At 44.9% G+C, this 20,976-nt stretch overlaps 1 protein-coding gene across 3 annotated transcripts in view; it reads left to right on the forward strand.

Annotated features, from left to right (window-relative positions):
• ctif (CBP80/20-dependent translation initiation factor) overlaps positions 1-20,976 on the forward strand; it is a 423,275-nt gene that overhangs the window by 200,043 nt on the left and 202,256 nt on the right. For all 3 annotated transcript variants that reach the window (XM_039759672.1, XM_039759673.1, XM_039759674.1), the window contains one exon: positions 14,652-14,728. In XM_039759672.1, coding sequence (XP_039615606.1) covers positions 14,652-14,728 — 77 coding nt within the window. The remainder of the gene's footprint in view (positions 1-14,651; positions 14,729-20,976) is intronic.

Consider the following 20,976-nt stretch of genomic DNA (forward strand, 5'->3'; position numbering starts at 1 on the left):
GAAGACGATTGTTGTTTTGTAAGAAGTCAGAGGATAGCTGCTGTTTTGAAAAAAGGTAGATGAGAGGATGTAGTTTTACCAGAGGGATCATGGAAGTCTTGTTTTAGGATGAATGCTGTATTGACAGAAGCATGAGGGTATTCTGGAGGATGGATGCTGTTTTGAAAGGAGCAGAAAGGCAGATAGTGTTTTATCAGAGGTTGGAAGATGGCCTCTTTTGAAAATGGCAGAAGGGAGGATGGAGGTTTGCCATAAGCAGCATGGAAGTTTTGTCAGGGGGCAGATGCTGTTTCGTCAGAGGTCAAAGGATGGAAGCTTTTTTTAAAAAGGTAGGAGAGAGGATGGAGTTTTCTTGGAAGGCGAATGCTGTTTTGTAAGAGGTATACTCCCTGGCTTACGAGAGAGAATAAGGGAAAATAAAAAGGACCGGGAGATCCGCGTTAGTCAAAGAAACAAGCTGAAGTCTAAACCGCGTGTGTGAAAGGACAATTCAGGAACCAGAGCAAGAATTTTCTTATCGGGATGTCAATAAATAGAAGGGTTCTAGGAAATTGCCAAGGGAAGGTTTTATCTGCACAGCTCAGAAAGGGACAAGCCACAGGGGGTGACCTTTTAACTCCTTCAAGTAATTGATGCCTGATGTTGTGACCCTTGTGGACAACCAGGACCCACATCTCGATGACAGGATCACAAAATAGCGGCACCCACAGAAAATAAAGATGGCATTGCATCACAAAACTAAAGAAAAACTCCACTTAGACTTAGTCATTCAACTTTAAGTGCAAGAACTAACATCAAACTCGTTATCCTCAGGACGCAGAGCTCCTAAACGGATGTACATGAAGTGAACTGATTGATGCAGGGTGAGCTGCAGAAAATTCATAAAACCAACTCATTATAACAGAAGGGAGTTTTGCCAGAGGAAGGATGAGGTTTTGTCGGATGGAAGAGGATGTCGTAAATTGGATACCGTACAGGTGAAAGTCTGTCGTAGCGCACACTTTTTTACACACCCCACTCTGCACTGGGTCGATTCAGACTTACCTGTGGACTAAGACCTTTAGATACGGGAGGAAATGAAAGCCAGGCAAATAAATAAAGAGAGAACGTGCAAACAAGATGCGGCAAGTGGGCAGAAATACAAACTCGGCCTACCGGAGCTGTCGGGCACCAGTACACCCCATCGTCATCAGGAGCTCTCAGGCACCAGCACATACCATTGTCAACCAGAGCTGTTGGGCACTAGCACAGACCCTCATCAAGCAGAGATCTCGGGCACTAGTACAGACCATCGTCAACCAGAGCTGTCAGGCACCAGTACAGACCATCGTCAACTGGAGCTGTCGGGCACCAGTACAGACCATTGTCAACCAGAGCTGTCGGGCACTAGCACAGACCATCGTCAACCAGAGCTGTCGGGCACTAGCACACCCCATCATCAACCAGAGCTGTCGGGCACCAGCACAGACAGTCGTGCCAGTGTTCTGTTCTGTTTTTTTGGCTTATTCTGTCATTTGTAATGAACTTTGAAGGCATCACTATTTGAAAAAGTAAAATGTGTAAGGTCAGAGGGAAATCAGCTTGTAAATTTCATAACAGAACAAATAAGTACCGTGCGGGCATATTAGAAAAAAAAATGGCAAATTAAAAAAAAAAAAGAAATAATGGCTCTGCTTCCATAAAAATATAAGTGATGCACATCTATAGTCATAGCAACCAAGGTTAGCAGTTTGTAAAGCAGTTTGTAATCCGTGTCTGCCGTCCTCTTTAGTTGGAGGGTAAAGTCAATGGCGAGTTATTATTTTTTTTCACTTTAAGAAAAGGATTTTTTTTTTTGTTTTTGTTTAATGTGAACATCAAGATATTTGAGGAGAATGAAATGAAATCTAACCTGCCAAGCCAAATTGCTTGATGAAGAACACATATTCATTGAGTTTTTCTGTCGACGGGAAAGTCAAAAGAAAGCAGACCTAAGGCGAGGGGGGTACAACTTTTTAATAAGAGGAACTCTTATGCTGGAAAGGGTCAGATTAGGAGCGTCGCTAACAGCAGGGCTTTCAGGGTCCTAACATAAATGCGTGGTCAGAAATAAGCTGAATGTGAGCCTGCCACTCAGTGCCACTCCCTATCTAGGGGGTTGTGGGCAACAGGGGGCACCAAACCCCAAGCTTGGTGGTACAGTACAAAACAAAGGGTGCTTATTTTAAACAAATACCTCCACACGTCAATTATATACATTGGTTTGCACTACTGCTCCTCCCTGGCAAGTCCTGCCAGTCTCCTCTCTTTCCTCCAACTCGCCAGGACATGGCAGTGTTGTCTCTTTTATTAAAGATGCAGGAGTACTTCCGGTGCTGGGGCATTGCTCGTTGCCATGCAGAAGTTCAAATAGTAGGGAGTGTAACTACCGGCAGCACCCACTAATGGCAGGGCTGTGCTACCGGACTACAATACCCAGCATTCCCTGCGGGTGTTGGAATGGGTACAGGGATGCTGCCATCTAGCGGGTCGGGGAGCATTCTTCCTTGAGACAGGGCCTCTCCCTATCTCTCTGTTGAACTGGCCTCCTGTTAAGGCCAGTTAAGGAACTGGAGCCAATCCCTGCAGGGTCGCCAGCCCATACATGGCATCCATTATATGGGCAAAGATCACAGCTAATGTGACCCTAATAGATCCATAAGGGAGCCGACAAATGTCCGTAAGCACCTTGGGATGATGGAGTCAATAATTTCTCAAGTGCTCAAGACCGGGCTGCTCTAAATGATGCCCCTCTATTTATGTATGTACCACACTCCAAGGAATAAGTCACAAAAGCTTCAGCTACAGTAAGCTGTTGGCATCCATCAGATGTTAAAAATATCCTGAGTTCTTCTTTACACTGGGTTTCTTATACATTTTAAGTGGCTAAACACTAATAAGAATTGTGAAATATAAATATTGGGAGGACCTGCTTATCCATGCAGTTATCTAATTAGCCAATCATGGGGCAGCAGCACAATGCCAGTGCCCAGGAGCTTCAGTTGCATACATCAAACACAGCAATAGGGGAAAAAATGTGATTTCAGTGATTTTGGTTTTGTTGGTGCCAGACAGGCTGGTTTGAGTTTTTCTGGAAGCGCTGAACTCTTCGGATTTTCACACACGCACACACACACACCAGTCTCTGGAGTTTACTTGAAAAAAACAAAAAACATCCAGTGAGCGGCATCAGCCAATCACGAGGGAGCAACGCAGTGCATTCAGTCCAGCAGATACTGGTCAGGAGCTTCAGTTAATGTTCACATCAAACACCTGAAAAGGGAAAGAGTCAGCTGTGGGCACCACCAGGGCCGTCTTAACATATGGGCACAGCGGGCACTGGGCCCCCAGGATCATAGGGGGCATACAGTGTTTCTGATTTCTGCTATCAAAACAGGGACCACTGCCCCGGGGGAGCCTATGATGCTCTTAAGACGGCCCTGGGCACTATCTTCATTTGAGATAACTAAATGAACTGAGGGTAGGCTAGTGCAAGAGAGTGTCAGTGCAAAACTGTGCATTTATTAAAAAGAATAAGCAGTGTTGCCTTGCAGTTTATATAAAATCTTTCAATAAATATATCTGTTAAATCAGACCCAACAATTGGTTAAAATACAAGTTTCATGGTCTCTTGTACTAGTGTCCCTCTCTCATCTCCCCTGCTCCCACCTTAAGTCCTGTTCAGTAGGCACGAGATGCCATCATCTCTGATCTACTCGGCTCCCTCCCAGCCGCCTCCGTCAATATCCGCAGTGAGACCCCCTGGAGTCCTCTGCTACTTCCCTTAACCAGCACGCTTGATCTTTCTCCCCTTGCTTATCCACCGGAGATCCGCCATACTGGTCCAGTTGGCCACAAACTGGTTACCCTGTTGACCCTCTTTGTTTCTAACTATCGTTTGTAGTCACCCCACCTCTTCTCTCTGGGTTCAGGCTTATCCCCTGAGCGTAGACATGGAGCTGCTAATGAGGGGTGGCTGCGCTGATCTTTTCACTCTTAACGTGAAGCCCATTTCCCCCTTTAAGCGCTCCATGGCTGTCCGTCTTCACTACACACTCACGTTTCTGAGCTGTGCAGTTTTAAACGACAGACGAGATCCGCCATGCCACGACTGCAGGCAGGCACTGTCCTCCTGCGAAGCCGCACTTGGCATTGTCTTGCAGAAATACAGTAAGCAAGGACCATCCCTGAAGAAGACAATGTGGAAAAATAAAAATCAGTTATTGATCAAATCTGGTGTGCGTGACAAGGGCCACGAGAAGTCTGTCTTGCGACAAGTGCAGCTTCTGTTTTCTGTAACAAACAAGAAGTTACAAGTGCCCAACTGATGACCTTTAAAATTGTGTAACTACTGATCCAAACAAAACTATTGTAAAGATGTAATGTCTTGAAATTCTTGTGCAACTAAAGTCATAAGGTCAAATTTTGCGCTTAGCATTATAAAGATTTAGGACACCGACTTCTCGGGGCAGATGAAGGGCAGGTGTCCTAGGACTGTGCTTCTCTGTCATTCTTACCTTTGCCTGGTGTGTATTAATAAAATATTTTTTACTAACTTTAATTATATCTCTCTGTCTTCAGTCACAAGAAATGACACTAGAGTAAAAGTGTCAACAACGGTGTCTAGCTCTGTAGAACCGTCAGAAGTGACTTCACGTGCTGTCTGCCACCAGGGTGCTGACAGAGCCTTAAGAAAGTTCTAGAACCTAGAGGCTTTATATTTGTGTATGTTCATTCCCGCAACTTCAAAGTTTAGAGAAGGGGTCCTCAATCACGGTCCTGGAGGGCCGCAGTGGCTGCAGGTTTTCCCTCCAACCCAATTGGTTAATAAGAAGCACTTACTGCACAAGTAACACTTCTGCTTCACTTTAGTCGTCTCGCTCGTTGAGATTTTGAACCCTTATTGCTTATTGAATAGAGTACAAGGTTGCCCTCCTTACCCATCAGTGCATCTATGGATCTGCTCCCCTGTATTTACAGGAACTCCTTATCCCTCTTACTTCCTCACGCACCCTCCGCTCTGTGCATACCAACACTCTTCAAGTTCCCAGAACTAAACTTAACAGTATGGGTGATATTCGGTGGCACCGAGGCTGTGGAATTCTCTCCCTGACTACCTGAGAGCCCCACAGTCGACTGATGCTTTTAAACGAAACCGAAAAACGTATCTTTTTAGAAAGGCATTTTGTTAAATTATTTTTATAGATTATCTGGCTTGTTCATTTATTCTTATTTTGTAGCACTTTGAGATTGTTAAATATAACGCGCAATATAAATAAAATGTATTATTATTATGGGCGGCACGGTGGCGCAGTGGTAGCGCTGCTGCCTTGCAGTTAGGGACCTGGGGCTTCCCGGTCCTCCCTGCGTGGAGTTTGTATGTTCTCCCGTGTCTCGTGGGTTTCCTCCGGGCGCTCCGGTTTCCTCCCACAATCCAAAGACATGCAGGTTAGGTGGATTGGCGATTCTGACTTGGCCCTCGTGTGTGATTGGTGTGTGGGTGTGTTTGTGTGTGTCCTGCGGTGGGTTGGCACCCTGCCCAGGATTGGTTCCTGCCTTGTGCCCTGTGTTGGCTGGGATTGGCTCCGGCAGACCCCCGTGACCCTATTCGGATTCAGCGGGTTAGCAAATGGATGGATGGATTATTATTATTATTATTATTTTAGTCTTACAGCTGTGTTCTTGGTGTTTAGTCAGTCAGTCATTTCCCAACCCACTATATCCTAACACAGGGTCATGGGGGTCTGCTGGAGCCAATCCCAGCCAGCACAGGGCGCAAAGCAGGAACAAACCTCGGGCAGGGTGCCAGCCCACCGCAAGGCACACCCACACCCACACTCACACACTAGGGACAATTTAGGATCGCCAATGCACCTAACCTGCATGTCTTTGGACTGTGGGAGGAAACCCACGCAGACACGGGGAGGACATGCAAACTCCATGAAGCAAACCCAGGTCTCCTTACCGCGAGGCAGCAGCGCTACCCACTGCGCCACCGTGCCACCCTCTTGGTGTTTAATTGCTCCTAATTAGCAATAACATGCAAATGACAAAAGAGAGCAGGGTTTCTCCATTGAGCTTGTTACCATTTACACCTCTGTGTGTATTTATCGGGCACTTTTGGGTTGAATTAAATAACTTGGAAGAAATGTGAAGAGAAAAATGTGAAGGACTGAGAATTACTCCTCCATTTTGGATGATATCCTTAGAAAGGGGAAGAACATCCAGGATGTGAGAATAACCAGACATGGCAGAGTTAAAGCACTAACAAGCCATGAAATTACCTTATTGGCAAGAATCGCTTTCTAATTAAGCAACCGGGTTAGAACAAAAACCTGCAGCCACTGCGGTCCTCCAGGACTGGGATTGAGGACCCCTGGTGTAGGGGCTTCACACCCCTCATGTGTTCCATGGGTCTTCTCTGTCTTTAATATATGCTCTCCCACTAAAGAGTTAACGTCTTTCATCCAGTAATGGAGAAGAATAGAAAGTAAGAAAGTTTTATTGTCCCCTTCTTACTTCACCATGTAGTTATTCATTGTCTTGCTCCGGGCTTTAATTAATCAGCGGCTGCATGAGTCTGTCATTAATTTTCCTGCCTGTACATTATCAGTACATTAAGCGCATTGCCCTCCAAACCACTTCCTCAGAATCTTGTTAAAAGGCAATAGACAAATCCGAGTCTCAAACAGCCAGCCGTATCGTCTCGAGAGACGGAGATCACCTCGATGGTGTCCTCGAGCCTTAAGCGGTGAGTAGTGCCTGCCATTATAACTGGCTCACTTCAAAACAAATGTGGCGTCCTTACTGCCTTCCTGATTGCGCAAAGCTCATTTTAAGATGTCGAAATTTGTGATGCGACATTGCATTGTGCCCTGTGACAGAGGCGGCCTTAGGGGTGTGCTGGGCTTTGGGCTGACCAACACCGCGTGTGGCCAGTTACGTCAAACGCTGTTACCGGTATGTGTAGACTGTATAAACTTGCACGTGAATTTAATAAAAAATTAGCCGATGCCCGCCGTAGCATACGGCGGCGTAAGAATAGGAACGGAAAACGGTGAGGAAGGAATTCAGAAATCAAGAAGAAATAAATACTTCATGGAAGACGCAGTTGTGAATCGGTGTTTTGGTGGAGACGACAGATAGTGAGTCGAAAGATCTAACCCTAGAAAAAGCCACGTACAACTGACCGTGGCTGAAGACCGGTTGTTAGAATTATTGTGAAGAGTAAACATCATGTGTGGGCATGAGGAAGGCCGCGCTTCTGAAATTTGACTACGTAAATATAATTAATAACCACCCCAAAAAGATGTTGTTGTAGAATGTCTGTAAGTAATTCCTTCAGCTTAATCCAAAAGACTCGCACTACAATATCAGGTCTGTGCTCCGGTCTTTGGGTATCCGACAGTGCATGTAGGATTTCCGGCCAAGCAGGATTACATGTTGTGACAGACAGCCGGGTCCCATGCCCGGCCGGGACGCCTCTGCTGCATATGCCCCGGGGGAGCCACCATGGACCGTGCAATACCTTCCCCGGGGCGCCTGGGGGCAGTCTTCCTGGCCGTGGGTCCTTCCTCAGTCTCCCCCGTGGCTTCATGGGACATGGAGTCCACCACAGCCCGGTTGGGAGATGGGGTGGCCGCTAGGGGGTGCTGCGGAGAGCCAGCCGCCACATCGGACGACTTACCAGCCCCACCCGGAGGTGCAATTAAGGCCAGCTGGTCAGGCACCTGGAGCACTTCCGGGTGGGCTATAAAGCATGCCTGGGAGGAGTGTTGGTGGCAGAGAGGGTTGTGAAGAATTGTGTTTTGGAACTGTGTTGAGCCTGTGGGACACGGGGAAGACGTGCCCCTCGGCTGAAGGACAAAAGAATAAAGCCTGTGTGTGTTATACACGTGCCTCTGCGTGGTCTGTGCCGGGTCGGGCGCTATATAGCGCCTTTTTCACATCTTGCGTAGTCGGCAGGATGCTCCGCCTGTTCCAAGGCGGGGATCTGTATACAGAAATTTAGATGTGGAGCCGACCCGGACACAGACAGGCGGAAATTGTTAAATACCACCACACGTTTATTTACACAATATATGTACAACAATATGGTCACTCAGTTCAATTAGTGCACAAACCCCAAACACAGTCCTGGCCACGCAATGCCTCTTCTTCGGGCCGCCTCCACACTCTCCTCGTGCCTCGTCCTGCTTCCACCCGACTCCAGCGCTGAATGAAGGGAGACGGCCCCTTTTATGCAGTCCCCGGATGAGCCCCAGGTGTTCCCGGCATTCCTCCCTTGGCCACGCCCCAACGTGGCGGAAGTGCCAGCTGTCCTCCCGGCAGCTCTCCGGGTGCCGTCCTAAATCTTCCCCCCAGCACTTCCTGGTGTGGCGGAAGTGCTGGGGTAACAGGTCACCAAGGCATTGGGGCGCCTCCTGGCGGTGACCACGGGCCCCTACAGGGTGGAGCTTCCATGCCCTGTACCCGAGGCCCCCAGAGCAACCAGGAAGGCGGCCCCCACGTGATCCAGGGTGGGCTCTGACCCTCTTCTGGTCCCTCACGGCGTCCCGGCCGGGTCGTTGCCCCTGGCATCCCTGACAATGTGAAAGTGCTAAATAAATGAGGCTTTCCGAATGTATGTACTATGGCCATGGCATCCTGATAGTTTTGTTGCATGTATCTTGGACTTCCTGGAAATGTGATCATTGATCATATGATCATTTTGCCTACACTTACATTGTTATTTTCAGCGTTTTCTTGCAGCACGTCTGATAGTCATTTGTATTGTTCCACGAGCAGATCTTGTTGATGTAATCTGAGGTAGTTGAGACGCGCGCCTTCTGTTTTAAGATACACATCTACGACGTACTGTTGGAATAGTTTGCCGCTGAAGTGCAAAATACTAAATGTATTCCTCATTGCTAATCTGTACGCGTAAAATCGGCATTGAGTAAGCCTTATTCGTTTGGCAGTGCTTTTATCGGGAACATGTTGTAAATCTTTTGCTCCAGCCAATGTCTCCGTTAGGGAATAAAAGTGGATAAACCATAGGATCGGAAATCATATTGAGTGTGGAAATCTGTTTACAGCAGTTGCCTATGGGACAGACGGAAATGTCCCTTTCGGCAGGCGGTTCGCCATCTTCTCCAACGAAAATCGCTACAACATTGCTGTGACACATCGGGGCATTGGGTTTTCCTCGAAAAGCATTCATGCAGATGCTGTTGGATTGGGCTGAGCGATTTCATGCATTTGTTTGTATGATTTAGGAAAGGGGTTGATGGTTCTGAGCATGGAATCTAGCTGTAGAAGTAAATTTTCACCTAATGCAGAGTTTGCTTTATTTTGTAAGCGTACTTCAGTAGCTTGTTGAGAAATGGCGTGTCGGCTGCTTGGGGGCGGGACCGGTTTTAAAGAGGAGCCGTTGGCAGCTTGGGGAAGGGTTTGGAAGTGGACGAATAGGAATCGAGAAATGCCGTGTCGGCTGCATGGGGGCGGGACTGATTTTGAAGAGGAGCCGTTGGCAGCTTGGGGAAGGGTTTGGAAGTGGACGAATAGGAATTGAGAAATGTCATGTCGGCTGCATGGGGGCGGGACCAGTTTTGCAGTGGAAGCAGGACGAACCAGAAGAGAAATATATATATAAGAGATAATGTTAACATACACCGGATTTTCTCATTACAATATTCAGCTACATTTTTGCAGGATAACACGCAAACTTTATCAAAATATAACAGTACTAGGGGGTTCGCCACCTGCTCGCTTCGCTCGCCAACCCCCATGGCCTGCACTATGCGCCAGTCACTTTGTGTCTCTGCCGCTCACGTTGCGAAGAGGGGGGCTGAACCCACCCCAAGTAGATGCGGTCGCTCCTCCAAAACCCCCTCCAATGGGAAAAAATAGTTTTTTCTTTTTACCTCCTCTTTGCTTGATCAGCTGCTGTCTTGCCACGTGATCAGCATCTCATACCGCACTTCGAATATTTTAAAGCCGGTACAGCAGCTGTCCTACTCTTTGTCTTTTATTTCCGGTGGTTAATTCTCTTGGCACAAAGTCTCATCTTGCGGGATGTGAGTTCTTGATATTTCAGTTAATAATTTAAAAACGGAATTAAAACTGAAAATCTAACAACATCACATTAAAGTTCAATAAATTCTGAAAAGAATGATACCAAACATATATACAGTATGTAGGTTTTAAAATAAGCCGATTTTTAGAGTGTGACATAAAAACATCACACAAAATCGTTGTAATTTTAGGCTTAGGATTTTATATATAGAGAGTAGATAATCTATTAAAAAAGTGCAATTCATAATTCATGACAATACCACGACAGTGCGAAATGCAATGCGGTGTCATGCGGAAATTAGCAGTGCCTCTTTCTTGTCACCCTATTTGCCACCCCCCAAACACCGCTCTTGCCCGGTGAAGAGGGTCTTGTCCAACAACAACAACATTTATTTATATAGCACATTTTCATACAAACAGTAGCTCAAAGTGCTTATGTCCAGCTGCATCACTTTCTGGTTTGGTCTCTGACCGTAAGGTCCTGTGTAAATTAAGGTGGTATATAGGCGCCCGGCCCGGCACAGATTCACACTGAGGCACGTGTCAAACACACAAGACTTTTATTTTTCTTCACCTATGAGGAACGTCTTCCCCGTGAACCCCACAGGCAATACACAGTCCCAAGCACTTAATCCAAACAAGCAACCCTTCTTCTGGCACCACCACTCCTCCCAGGCAACCTCGTCCTCTTCCTCCCGATTCTGGCCCTGAGTGGTGGTTGCCGGCCCTTTTTATAGCCCACCCAGAAGTGCTCCAGGTGCTTGACCACCTGCTTCTGATTGCACTTCTGGGTGAGGCTGTAGAGGTGTCCAGGTTGGCTCCGGGATCCATGCAGCAGCCCCTGGCGTCCACCCCAGATCCCCTCAGGGTTGTGGAGAACTCCATCTCCCATGGAACCCTGTGGGAAACTGAGGGACCATCGTCAACCAGGGAGCTGTATGTATATGATCCCACTATATTGATCTCAAAAGGTGAATAATAAATTAATAAAACAATCGGAATTATTCTAAACCAACTGCAATTAAATAATGATACTACATAAGGAACAGTAAGTTTATGTTTCAAAGACATCTTTATAGTGCACTGTCAGTCTGACGGACAACGTTATGAACTTTCATTGTTAAAAGTTCAAATCCTGGATACTACGGCTTTACTGACCCTCTGGACTGTGTTACCTCTGATTAAGAGTTATCGGCCTAACCTGAAAAATTTAGATAAATATGTTTAACATGTTGGAAGCCTTGTGCTCTAATCATAACGCTAAAAAATGTTTGTATTTATAGTTTAATAGAGGTTGGGTGAACTTTAAAAATTTGTACCCTTCTGCAAAACTTTTATTTTACCTTCATTTAGTTTGGCAAATGAAATCTGAACCTCCATCTTGCTGGGATGAGTCAGTGTCCTCCCTAAAGAAAGAAGAATTCTTGTAGACTAAATAGTTTGTGCTTCCTCTCATTAAGAAATGTTTGGCTGTTATGCTCCAACGAAATGAATTGATTTACTATTTCATGTGTTTATTGCTGAGCGTGCATCAGAACAATGGGTTCAGCAAAAAGGCAGAAGCTCAGAAGGTCGTAGAAATACTGGCAGAATAAATCGTCTTTTCTGTCTGTAGCAGCTAGTGAATGGTTCACCTTTTCCAGCATTGTGATTATCATCGTTCTTACAGTATTAGTTCTTGATGTGGACATTTCTTACTTCATTCATCTTATTTTATTTGTCACCTTACATATGACTCCTGCGACCATAAATAATTATGTTTCATTGGTTTATTTGTAAGAATCAATCAATAGTTAAACCAAACATTATTTATGAAGTGTACCACAGTAAGTATCAAAGCATACAAACTCATCTGTACATCAAACCGAACCCATCAACACCCAGCAGCACTCACCTTGACCAGGGAGCCAAGTCATCTCAGGGCAGCCTCCATGTCAGACTCTCACACATCCGCACTCAAATAAGTGCAAGTCGTAGGACAAGCAGAGCTCTGCACACACCTTAAGGCAGCAGTCATGCACTCTGCCACCTTGCTCTCCTGGTCTATATGATAAAAAATAAGTATTAAGAATTTTTCTTGAGCAAACTTCAGTAGAAGCTAAACAATTGTATTTGTACGAGTATGTTCAGATACCTTCACCTCACAGTGCATGGAACAAGATGCATAAATATGTATTACATATACATAGACATGGATTAAATCATTTATTTATATATATATATATATGTATATGTATGTGTGTGTGTGTGTTATATGTGTATATATATGTTATATATTATATGTATATGATTGAAAAGGCATTATTGTCTGTAAAATAGCAATGTTATTATCAAGTATTCTGTATTCAAACACAGCAAGGGTTGCCCGGTCCATCACATCGTTACTCTCATTCTCAGACTATGCAGTGATGCCATTTTCGATACTTTTTGTGCGGTAGTTTAAATGCTACAACGTCATATGCATGAATATGGGCCACCCTGTGTATATGTATGTATGTGTATATATATATATATATATATATATATATATATATATATATATATATATAACCACCCATATGTTGGTATCCTGGCTGCAAAGTGGCAAAATGTATAACAGCACTGATATGCACAAATAGGAGTTCAAAACAGAACTGAGGGAATAAGGGAAAGGTGGAGGCTTTTAAAGGGGAAGACAGGAAGTGAGATCAAAGGGGTTGAGCTCATAGGGGTCTTCTTCCATAGGCTTGGACCCGGAAGTGACATCAAGATTGCCAAGTGGAATCTCCCATGAATGGTCTGCAGAAAATGGAGTAAAAGAGTCGGTGCACTGCGCCACATCCAGATTCGGAAATTGCCCTCACTCAAGTCCTTTAGCTGCCTCCCATGTGCTCGTGTGTGACAATATATATATATATTAATTGTGACACATTGAGATGCCAGACATGGTAAAGGTTTGGGGCAGCCACCCATATAATATGTTCCTGGCGGCAAAATTAAAGAATTGTAGACAATAGCAGTTTACAAGACTTAGTCCAAAACAGAAGTGAAATCCTAATGAGGAGAGTGAGGTTTTATAGGGAGTCTTGAGGAAGTCACGTCTGGCCTGGGACAGGAAGTGATGTCATTCTCTGGGCCGAGACAGTAAGTGACGTCGTCCTTGGAGCCGGGACAGGAAGTGACGGCGTCCTCGGGGGCCGGTACAGGAAGTGACGGCGTCCTCGGGGGCCGGGACAGGAAGTGACGTGTTCAGAGTCGAGGGATTTCCCGGGAAAGGTCTGCAGGGAACTTAGAAAGAAAGTGCACCCTGCCACCCCCTGGTTGGGTGAGTCAGTACCATTCTCAAAACTCTTCAGCTGCCTCCTACTCGCACGTGTATGACTATATACATGTGTATATACATATATATATATGTATGTGTGTGTGTGTGTGTGTGTGTGTGTGTATGTATGTATGTATGTATGTATGTATGTATATATATATATATATGTGTGTGTGTGTGTGTGTGTGTGTATATATATATATATAGTGGACTAAGCCCCGGACACAGACAGGCAGACATGTTTACTCTTCAGGCCGCCTCCACTCTCTGTTCTCCTGCTTCGTCCTCTCGTCACCCGACTCCAGCCTTGAATGAAGGGAGGCGGCCCCTTTTATACACACCCGGATGTGCTCCAGGTGCTTCCCGGCCAACTCCCACAAACACGCCCCCGTGTGGCAGAAGTGCCAGCAGTATCTCAGGAAGCACTCCGGGTGTCCCCAGTCTTCTTCCCCCCAGCACTTCCAGGTGTGGCGGAAGTGCTGAGGTCCAGGGTCTCCAAGGCATTGGGGCGCCCCCTGGCGGTAACCTCGGGCCCCTACAGGCTTGAGCTTCCAAGCTCCCTACCCGTGGTCCCTAAAGCAACCAGGGCAGTCGCCCACACATGGTCTGGGGAAGACGCAAGCCCTCCTCCGGTCCTTCTGGGCGTCCCGGCTGCGCCGCCCCAGCCGTCTTTGACAATGTATATATAAGCTTCATCATGAGTGCTATGTTGGATGGACTGAATGGAAAAAAAAATATCATTTCTGCATGATGTGATCAAAATGTCTGCAAATCCCCTTTAATGGAAGTCTGCAATGGGCACTTTAATGGCAATGTCTGATTTGTTTGATTTGTAATTTTAAACTGTTGTGCAGAAGGGGAAATCAGGGAAAAATCCCAAACGTCATGGATGGTAACTGTGCATTGTAGCTTTTTCCAGTGAATGCTGGCCATTGACAGGGCTGGTGAAGTCATTCCATATTTATGAAATGTGCACATTGGTGGGTTTATCGCCTTAAGTGATCCTCAGTTTCTATCGAGTGCCATTGCTGCTGGACTGCACTAACCGCCCGCCCGCCCGCCTGCCTGCCTGCCTGCCTCCCTCCGCCGTGCTCACTACCCGCTGCCTTCTCATGGCACATGTAGTGGACCAGCAGTCAATGTGAGCTTTCAGAAGCATAACACGGCAATGAGAGAAGCCTCTCCTGCTTTAGGTCTTATTTTTGAAGTTCTTTTTCAGGACTAATAAGTCTGGCAGCTTTTCATTCCCCCCCCATTTCTCAATTTGCTCTTTCAGGTCTATCAGCCTTTTCAGAACGATGCTGAAATCAGCCACACCAAAAAGCTCTTCAGAAGAAAGCGAAATGATCGGCGGTGAGTATAAAGTCATGTTGTCCCTTTCTTCCATTATTACACGTAAGCCGGTTGCCCAGTTGGCTGAGGAATAGACACACAGAGGTGAAGTGGCCGACAATTCAGCATCTACAAGAAATACAAAAAAAAAAATGTAAAAAACGGTTCACAGCAGGTGGTCTTCATCGGGGACTGCTTGATTAAAAAGAAAAAAAAGAGCCCTCTTTCTAAGCCTACGGCGCTCCATCTTTCAGCAGGTGGGTGTGCTCACCGATTCTCTCTCATGAATGAGGTATAAAGTATAAAATATTGGCTTCAGAAGAAAGAAAATTAAAGAAAAAGAGGTCATGACGAGTGACTATAGATAAATATCAGCTGCTGTCAGACTGCTTTTTTCCCCTTAAAAGTTCCTGTCATGATTTTTATTATTAGAAATCCTTTCATATGTCTTACAGAATTTTTAGATTTTAAGGTGTACTTTTTTAGAACAATCTATGTAAATGTGTGATTATTTTTGTAATTCAACTGAGACCCTACACAAACCCTCATAAATGTATTTACTGTATTGTCTACTATGAGCCATGATGCCCTCCCAAAATACAAAACTCATGTGTAGCCTGAGAGTAAGAGCGCATAACTAGGGTCTTGGTGACAGGATAGATCAGACAGTAGTCGTCTGAAAAGATCAACCAAAATACTTCAACTCACACATGAAATAATTCAATAATTAAATCATTAACTTCATTTTCAAAAATCCTGAACATTACTTAGGCCTGCATCTCATCCAGACTGATAGTAATCACATAACAGACACAATCATTTACTTCAAAGTGAAATACAGAGAAAATTAAGGATGATGATTCTGTACAACTGTGGAGAAATATTTCTGACAAAATCCGCTTTGATCAAAGAATAAGTGTCTGTGTATCTGGGTGTCCATTCTCTTGCTGTGCCTGTGTCATTCCAGCAGAAGGCGCATCGCAAAGCATTCACTCCACTTTTACAAGTGGCACCTAGTAAAGACATATATGCCTTGCATTTGTCATTCCAACAGATGGTGCTTTACAAATATTAACAAAGCTTGTACAAATCCCGTACCAAATGGCATTAAACACAGGCATACACATTGCGTTTGTAATTCCAACTAATGGTACATCACAATCATTAACACTGCATTTATGAATCTCATACTCAGAGGCATTACGAATTCCTTACCAAGCAGATATGCATTGCATTTATCATTCCAACAGACTGTTAAACTAACGAATAATGCACATAAACAACATAAATCAGGGAATCGAAAAATGAACAAAAGAAACTTAAAACATGAATTTGAATCCCAGCCAGAGGAGCAACCCTAGGTGAGATATGACAAAGTGTCTGTCTGGCTGTTGTGTCTCTGTCACTTTAACAGATGGCATAATGCAAACATTTGTTGTAATAAAATGCATTGAATTTGTCACTACAACTGACGACGCTTCACAAACTGTAACACTGCTTGTACAAACCCCAAATCAAACCACATATAATTAGAGACATATGCATTGCATTTGTCATTCCAACAGATGGTGCTCCACAAATTTTAACACTACTTGTACAAATCCCATACCAAATGGCATATAACAGAGGCATACGCATTGCATTTGTCATTCCAACAGATGGTGCTTTGCAAATATTAACACTGCTTTTACGAATCTCATACTAAGAGGCCTTGAACAGAGGAATTACGAATCCCTTACCAAGCAGTATATAAAATAAACTTATGCATTGCATTTATCATTCCAACAGATTGATAAACTAACGAATGATGCACGTAAACAACATAAATCAGGGGAATGAAAAATGAACAAAAGAAATGTAAAACATGAATTTGAAACCCAGTCAGATGAGCAACCCTAGCTGAGATATGACTGTCTGGTTGCTGTGTCTCGGTCTCTTTAACAGATGGCACAATGCAAACATTTGTTGTAATAAAATGCATTGAATTTGTCACTACAACTGACGGCACTGCTTGTACAAATACCAAATCAATCAGCATATAATAAGAGACATATGCATTGCATTTGTCATTCCAACAGATGGTGCTCCACAAATTTTAACACTGCTTGTACAAATCCCATACCAAATGGCATATAACAGAGTCATACACATTGCATTTGTCATTCCAACAGATGGTGCTTTGCAAATATTAACACTGCTTTTACGAATCTCATACTAAGAGGCGTTGAACAGAGGAATTACGAATCCCTTGCCAAGCAGTATATAAAATAAACTTGTGCATTGCATTTATCATTCCAACAGATTGATAAACTAACAAATGATGCACGTAAACAAAATAAATCAGGGGAATGAAAAATGAACAAAAGAAATGTAAAACATGAATTTGAAACCCAGCCAGATGAGCAACCCTAGCTGAGATATGACAAAGTTTCTTTGTGTCTGTCTGGTTGTTGTGTCTGCAGTCTCTTCAACAGATGGCACAATGCAAACATTTGTTGTAATAAAATGCATTGAATTTGTCACTACAACTGACGGCGCTTCCCAAACTGTAACACTGCTTGTACAAATCCTGAATCAAACAGCATATAATAAGAGACATACTGTATGCCTTGCATTTGTCATTCCAACAGATGGTACTTTGGAAATATTCACACTGCTTGTACAAATCCTATTCCAAATGGCATATAACAGAGGCATACACAGTGAATTTGTCGTTCCAGCTAATGGCACATCACAACCATTAACACTGCTTTTACGAATCCCCTACCAAACATTATATATAACAGAGACCTAGGCATTGCCATGATGCCCTGTATTATGGCTGCACCACAATGTTAGATTGTCCACCTTGTGACTACATATGGGCTTATCATTGTTTAAAATGAGGCTTATATTTGTGATGTCATCTGCATATTTAAGAAGTATGATATATGGACCACCAGAGGCCCAGTCATTTGTATATAATGAGGAGAGTAATGAAAAAAGGACTCATCCCTGCGGCGGACCAGTACTAAGCATTAATGGGTCAGACATACTGTATGTGTGCTCCATCCTCACCTTCTGTTTCCAGTCTACAAGGAAGTCTGTAATCCAATGGCAGGTTGAACTGGGCGAGGTTCTTATCTAGGATCTCTTGGATGATTGTATTAAAAGCAGATCTATAAAGTCCATAAATGAGACCCTCACATGTGACGCTGGCTTATCAAGGTGTTGGTAAATAAAGCTCAGACCTGAATTCACTGCGTCACCATTCACAGATCAGTTGGCTGTGTGTGCAAACTGACATGGGCCCAGAATGGTGCCTGTAGCAGTCTTGAGATCATTCAGAGGTCTTCCTTACCAGAGAGGTTAGAGTTACTGGTCTGTAGTCATTCAGGCCTGTGACCTTTGATTTTGTTGGCCTCTGGAATGATGGTGGAGGTCTTGAAGCAGGCAGGGACAGTACACAGGTCCAAAGTTTGGTTGAAGATGTCTGCCAATACTCTACAGTCATGGCCAAAGGTTTTGAGAATGACCCAAGTGTTGGTTTTCACAAAGTTTGCTGCTTCAGATCTTTCTGTCAGATGTTTCTCTGGTTTACTGAAGTAGAATTACAAGCAGTTCAGAAGTTTTAAAGGCTTTTATTGACAATGATGTGAAGTCCATATTTGCAGTGTTGGCCCTTCTTTCTTTTTCAAGACCTCTATAGTTCACCCTGGCAGGCTGGCAATCAACTTCTGGGCCCAATCCTGACTGATGGCAGCCCATTCTTGTATCATCAATGCTTGGAGTTTGTCAGAATTGGTGGGTTTGTGTTTGAGGGTTGACCACAAGTTCTCAATGGGATTATGAAGGTCTGAGGAGTTTCCTGGCCCAAATTTTGATGTTTTGTTCCCCAAGCCACTTAGTTCTCACTGTTGCCTTATGGCCCGGTGCTCCGTCATGCTGGCAAAGGCATTGTGTGTCACCAGACTGTTCTTGGATGGTTGGCAGAAGTTGCTCTCGCAGGTTGTTTTGGTGCCATTCTTTATTCATGGCTGTTGTCTTAGGCAGAATTGTGAGTGAGCCCACTGCCTTGGCTGACATGAATGGTCTCAGGATGCTTTACTGTTGGAGTGACACAGGGCTGATGGTAGCGCCGCTCACCTTTTCTTTTTTCCGGATGCCCCAAACAATCATAAAGGGGATTCATCAGAGACAATGACTTTCCCCCACCAGTCCTCAGCAGTCCAATCCCAGCATATCAGTCTGTCCCTGATGTTTTTCTTGGCTTCTTTGCTGCCCTTCTTGACACCCACCAGGCCATCCTCCAAAGGTGGTCTTCTCCCTCCCACCTGCCTGCTGCTGCCATTTCTGAGCAAGCTCTGCCCGGGCGGTGCTGAATCACCTTTAGGAGACGGTCCTGGCACTTGCTGGACTTTCTTGGGTACCCTGAAGTCTTCGTCACCTCTATACAGTATTTTAACTCAGTCAGCACGACAGAGTGACCTCCAGCCTTGTCCTCGTCACACACTCTCACCCGTGTGAACGAGAGGATCACTGAAGTGACATCAGCAGGTCCTTTGGTGGCGTTCATTTTCATGGCAATGATGGACTGTGTAATTAATTGCATTTCATCTGCTCACTCTTCAGAACATTCTGGAGGAGACACCAATGGCCGTCATAAACACCGAGGCAGCAAACTTGGTGAAAATTCATATTTGTGTCATTCTGAGAACTGTTGGCCATGACTGTAGAAGACGGGTCTGCGCAGTTACCTGAGTGTGGAAGGGGAGATAAGGTACGGGCCTGCAGCATTTTTGAGTAACCTGACCAGCGTCTTTTGCAGCAATGACCAGAAGAAGAGGTTTTAATATCCTGGGAGAGAGTGGTCAGCAGGGCCATTGAGCCACGTGTGGCAAACGCTGCACACTAGACTCAGGTGTCCTTATTAGCTGGGCCTTTGGTAGAGCCTAATGGAAAATCACCAACTACGCAGTGCTGTAAAAACCAACATCACAGCGAATCCAGCAGATGTATGCAGCAGACTGTTGGAAGTGTGAAGTCAGTCATTGTCCAACCCACTATATCCTAACTACAGGTTCACGGGGGTCTGCTGGAGCCAGTCCCAGCCAACACAGGGCGCAAGGCAGGAAACAAACCTCGGGCAGGGCGCCAGCCCACCACAGGGCACACCCACACACCAAGCACACACACGGGACAATTTAAAATTGCCAATCCACCTAACCTGCATGTCTTTGGACTGTGGAAGGAAACCGGAGCGCCTGGAGGAAACCCACGCAGACACGGAGAGAACATCCAAACAAAGTGCTGCAGTTGTACAATACATTCTGAATATTTAGATTAAAAAGGACTGTGTTTTCAGATTACATATTTTAGAATGTTTGAGTCCTACCATTCCTGGCATAGCCATCCATGCAGGGCTTAATTGGATCTCTTTCCGTGCTATGTGATATTTCCATCTATCCATTATTCAACCCACTATATCCTAACTACAGGGTCACGGGGGTCTGCTGGAGCCAATCCCAGCCAACACAGGGCGCAAAGCAGGAAACAAACCCCGGGCAGGGTGCCAACTCACCATAGGGCACACACATGGGACAATTTAGAATTACCAATCCACCTAACCTGCATGTCTTTGGACTGTGGGAGGAAACCCAAGCAGACACGGGGAGAACATGCAAACTCCACACAGGGAGGACCTGGGAAGCGAACCCGGGTCTACTAACTGCGAGGCAACAGCGCTACCCACTGCACCACCATGCTGCCCAAAGTGTGAAGTCCATTTTCTTATTCAGACATTATCGGCTGACTTTTATAACTTTTAAGAGGTAAATTAGAGGGAGAGGAACGCTTTGTTCCTGTCGTGTCCTTCAGAGGATGGTCCACCTAAACTGTAGAACACAGATGGTTGAAATGTGGATATGAACTTTCCGGTCATCAAGTGATGGGTCTCATAACTCTTAAGTTGAGGGGCTAATTATTGAGAAGAGCGAGCGAGTGAGCAAGAAGATGACAGGTGAACTTCATGGCCAGTGTGAAGTTGGTTGAGGAATTCCCACCACACGCTCTGTAAAGTTAATTCATTTTTGAGCCCCAAACTAGGCAGATGTTTTTCCTCTCCCAACAACTGAACAATTCAGTACGACACTGGCAAAATGGAATCAAAGGCTTCCAATACTTGAAGGCCATAGACAACAGAAATCAGATCTTTGCGGTAATCCTGTAGAAAAACGAACCCCTTTGGGTGCAGTTATTTACTTCAAAAGAAAATCCAACAGAGATAATAC

The sequence above is a fragment of the Polypterus senegalus genome, chromosome 7 (assembly GCF_016835505.1).
Source record: "Polypterus senegalus isolate Bchr_013 chromosome 7, ASM1683550v1, whole genome shotgun sequence".
Taxonomy (NCBI): domain Eukaryota; kingdom Metazoa; phylum Chordata; class Cladistia; order Polypteriformes; family Polypteridae; genus Polypterus; species Polypterus senegalus.